General features: G+C 42.4%; 2 protein-coding genes across 4 annotated transcripts in view; both read left to right on the plus strand.

The window, feature by feature from the left end:
* Positions 1-950, plus strand: part of LOC103474375 (vegetative cell wall protein gp1-like) — a 4,509-nt gene extending 3,559 nt beyond the window's left edge. Inside the window, exons 2-3 of the mRNA XM_017308116.1 lie at positions 95-364; positions 407-950. Coding sequence (XP_017163605.1) covers positions 95-364; positions 407-933 — 797 coding nt within the window. The 3' untranslated portion in view covers positions 934-950. The remainder of the gene's footprint in view (positions 1-94; positions 365-406) is intronic.
* The window catches only part of il4i1 (interleukin 4 induced 1), a 54,101-nt gene that overhangs the window by 2,924 nt on the left and 46,668 nt on the right, over positions 1-4,509 (plus strand). Inside the window, exons 2-4 of one of the 3 annotated variants that reach the window (XM_017308266.1) lie at positions 1,146-1,678; positions 1,867-1,972; positions 2,908-3,122. In XM_017308266.1, coding sequence (XP_017163755.1) covers positions 1,634-1,678; positions 1,867-1,972; positions 2,908-3,122 — 366 coding nt within the window. In that variant the 5' untranslated portion in view covers positions 1,146-1,633. Of the gene's footprint in view, positions 1-17; positions 1,679-1,866; positions 1,973-2,907; positions 3,123-4,509 lie in introns of those variants that run through there. The other 2 variants (XM_008425257.2, XM_008425259.2) reach the window with 2 other exon arrangements.

Consider the following 4,509-nt stretch of genomic DNA (forward strand, 5'->3'; position numbering starts at 1 on the left):
CTGCCCCAATCCGCCTGTCGATCTCCTGCTCCCTTCTTCCCCCATTCGTGAACAAGATCCCCAGATACTTATAACTTTTAACTATTAACATAAGTATATTCTTCTACACCTTCTCCGCTGCTGCTGGAGGAATTAGGTCTCCCCTCGGACCTAAACTCGCCCAGGAGACAGAGGCCGCGGCAGAGGTCAAAGAGGGAGTCGAGCGGAGCAGTTCCTGCCAGTCCGAACCCGTGGCTGGGATCGCGGCTGGTACTTTGCCCTCCCGGATATGGACCTCGCCGTTACTGCCACCCTGAGGCGCCGGAGATTCCGGCCCCTGGGCACCGACGTCAACACCGCCTTGAGCTGCCGGAGGTCCCGGCCCCTGGGCACCGACGCCGCCCTGAGCCGCCGGAGGTCCCGGCCCCTGGGCAAAGCCTGCAGCTGCCTCCGGTTCCCGCGCCGAGGCGGCGTCTGTCTCCGCCCCCAGAGTTCCCCGTGCCCGCTGCTGATGAGCAGCCACCTTGCTTCCCCGAGTTTCCCTTGGCTCCACCCCCTGAGTTTGCTGACGACCCGAGTCCGCTGCTGGTGTGCAGCTCCCCAGTGCTCCTCCCGAGACTTCAGCCGGCCGTTCTGCCGGCCTGCCAGAACCTGCCGCTGGTGCGGCGTCCCCAGTGTCTGCTAGGCCCGAGCTCCCAGTGTCCTGCTAGGCCTGAGCTCCCAGTGTCCTGCTCCGCCCGGCCGCGGCTCAAGCTCCGCCTCCTGCGTCGCCGCCCACCGCGGCTCAAGCTCCGCCTCCGACTTCGCTACCCTCCGCGACCTCTGCTCCGCATCCAACGTCACCATCCACCGTACCGCCCACGTGAGCTTCACCTCCTGTGCCATGGGCGGTCCCCGGACTGTTTTCTTGTGTTGAGTTCCTGTTTGGATTTAGTTCTGTTTTCTGGACTATAATTTTTGTTCAGTATAAAAAGTTTAAAAATAAGGACAGAATTAAATTATCTTACATGAAGTACAGTTTATATTAAATAATTGTACAGGTCATTACCAGATTATTTTTATTACAAAGACAAGTCCAACCTTGGAATGGAAAGAATGTGTACTTTTCCCCGTGACTGCTCATAAGAAAATCCTCAGCATTTACTTGTTTTTGTTTTGTTTTTTAGATCTGAAGTCAGGAAAATGAAACTCCAACCCTGCTTTTGCTTTCCTTTGCTTTCAAAACCCATGTGTTTCCAGCTCTGTGGAAGACAAGCAGAGAAGTGGGTGAATATAGTCTCACATTCTCTCTCTGGTGAGTAAGCACCAATTTATGTTTCTAGCAATCTTTATTAACTGACTGGAGGAATGGGGATGTCTGACAGTTGAGCTGGAGCATTTCTTGGACACATCCAAAGGAGCACTTTCAGGTCAGATCCTGAAATGAGGGAAGATGGAGGAAATGAGGTGTGCTGATGACTTGTGTTCCCTCACTAATCTGATTTGTTCAGTGTGGTTGACTCTCAAGCTGGTGTGGGAAAATATTTCTGGAAGACCTGAGGGAGCCATCACAAAAATGACCTTGTGTGCAGCGTGACACACACTGTGCTCCTCAGGTTTCCCAGTCAGCCTCACCGCTCTGATACTTTAGCCTCGGGGTCATTGCTGCTCCGTCATGCCCAGAGCTCCAACTACTTACCATACATTTCCTTTGACAGAGGTGAGTTAATGTAGCTTGGAAGGGGCGATACTTATTTTTTAAAATTTCCATTGGAAAAATGCAAACATTATCAGGTTTTGTATCATATTGTGTGTGTTTTTTAAAATATCTAATTCAGTGAAACACTCAGTTGTTCATTTAGCTCGATAGTCCCTCAGCAAAACCTAAATCAGACTTGTATTTGTTAGGTTTCTGTTTCCTCTCTGAGTGTCATCACACACAGCAGAGGGAGGAGGTCCAAACTGTGGAGTTCTGCTCTCCAGATGGTGCCTCACATGGCTCTGTGCAAATACGGTAGGTTTTACAGTTGCATATTGTCACCTTCCTAAAATAACGACCCAAGTCATTCTTTGCCAAAAGTTTTTTTTTTGCCATAAGCTTTTTTTGGAAAGACAGAGTTGGTGATTTTTTTTTTAAATTACTTTTCACAAAAAAATGACATAGGCCATTATTTCAGGAAGGTGACAATATACAGCTATAATCAGACATCACATAATTTGTCGCAACTACAGTTATAATAGTTTTAGGTTTTTAGTTATAGATCAGTTTTATTTTGTTGTGACTTTTTGTTTGTCTAATTCAGTTAGTTCAAATTTGTTTTTAGAGTGAATTTACTGATTTGTAGTTGTTAGCTAAATATTGTTGTAGTTTTTTTTGTTTTTAATAATTTGGTCAATTGTTAGTTGCAGAAATAAAAAAGTCAAAGAATTATATTGTAATTATGAATACATCAACTGGAATACTTAACAGAAGAAATCATTTTCAATAACTGTATTGAAATATTATTGAACGAGTGTCTGTTGTTTTCCACCAACCTTTACTGTTATTTTACAGACTGCTGCCAGCAGGACTATGTAATTTATTGGCAGCTAAAATAAACTGCTTGTGTGGGGGAAATTTAAATTAAACCGTTCAAAAGGCTAGTAAATTAATTCATAAGCATAAACATGAAGGACATTATTTAATTAGGCCTGAGCAGCGAAGCGCTGGCGAAGGCCTATTTTAATTTCTGTTTGTTTTAGTTAGGTTTATAAATGCACAATATAGTTCCAGTTATTTTTCCTCATTAATTAACTTTTTTATATTTTAGTTAATGAAAATGTTAGGGTTAGGATTGGGGTTTTAGTTTTTGTTAGTTTTAATGTGACCTTGGAGACAATTCATTACTTTGTACTCTTTAAATGACGGAAAACGGAGGGAAAGGGGTTTAAGTTGTCTCTGTTTCACAGCTCCGCTGGTTCTAGTGGGAGTTGTGGTTTTGGCAGCCAGCGGGATCATAGGAGACCCTCTCTATGAGTGTCTCCAGGACGCTGACTACAGAGAGCTCCTGGACATTGTGACGAACGGACTCCCAGCTGCCAGGATGCCTCGACACGTGGCAGTCATCGGCGGGGGCATGGCTGGACTGACCGCTGCCAGGGTCTTAGAAGATGCAGGACATAAGGTTGGTTGGGTGGGGAAAGACAGTGGTGGACCTAGACTTTTAAAGTCGGGGGGCTAAGAGGGAGAACACAGGCAGTGATTCTTGAGAATAGGGACAAAATGAGTTTTAATTTTCCCATAATTTTTTTTTATCTCTCAACCTGATGAATGCAAATATGACAAATAATGTTTTGGAAATGTAAAGATGCTAAGGTACAAGCTCCCAGTTGCAACATTTAAAAAAAAAATTWAGCTTTTAATCGACCTGACTTAGAACGTTGTCATCACCATTTGACAAAAATAAATATGAAATTATTTTTAATGACCCTATTAGTGATATTTTTACTTATTTTACAGAGAAATGCTTCTCAAGAAACAAAATAAATATTATTTAAAACAAAAAGTCCATCTGACGGAGTTGACACAGAACTGAAGGTGACAAACTAGTGAGTAAAATGAAAACTTGGTACATGTGAAGTAATGCAATTTATGTAAAATACATTAAAATGAATTAATTGCACATTTAAGTGAGATTTGACAACAATTTCACTAAAAGAGTCAGAAAAACTGATGGAATTAACATCAGGCGGAGTTGACGAAAAGCCAAACTACCTCAATTTATATGATGTTATTCTGAAGGAGGCCATATTGTAGCTCATCAGGTCCATGAAATCTTTACATTTTACTAAAATTAAGCTTTTATTTCACAAAATTTCATCAAAGTTTTGTAAATTGTCAGTTATGGAGTTGATACATCATGGTTGTGACAAACAATTTAGGAATAAAAATAATAAAAAAACTAAAGAATAAAATAAGCTAACCAGAGCTAACTAGCCCTCTTTTCAACTACTATATTTTAAAACCCTAGAAGAAATTATAAGTCAATTAAGCTCCAGTTCCTGCTGTCTGGATGTCCTACCCACACATTTCTTTAAGAAAGTCCTGCCTGTCGTTGCTAATGATCTGATCCAAATAGTAACTCATCGCTCTCTTCAGGTGTTTTTTCCCCCCAGGCTTTGAAAACAGCAGTTATCAAACCACTGATAAAAAAGAACAATCTGGACAAATCACTACTGCAGAATTACAGGCCGATCTCCAACCTCCCATTCATCAGCAAAAATTATTGAAAAAGCTGTTTTTAAACAATTAAATAACTTCCTAACGATAACAAACTGCTTTGACTCCTTCCAGTCTGGTTTTYGTGCTCACCACAGCACGGAGACGGCCTAGTCAAAGTGTTCAATGACATCCATATAAATACAGACTGTGGGAGAACCACAGTGCTGGTTCTGTTGGACCTCAGTGTTGATCAGGACATTTTACTGAATCGACTGGAGAGTTGGGTCGGACTCTCCGGTCCAGTGCTCCACTGGTTTGAATCTTACATAAAGAACAGAGATTTCTTTGTT

This window comes from Poecilia reticulata, linkage group LG13 (genome assembly GCF_000633615.1).
Source record: "Poecilia reticulata strain Guanapo linkage group LG13, Guppy_female_1.0+MT, whole genome shotgun sequence".
NCBI lineage: Eukaryota > Metazoa > Chordata > Actinopteri > Cyprinodontiformes > Poeciliidae > Poecilia > Poecilia reticulata.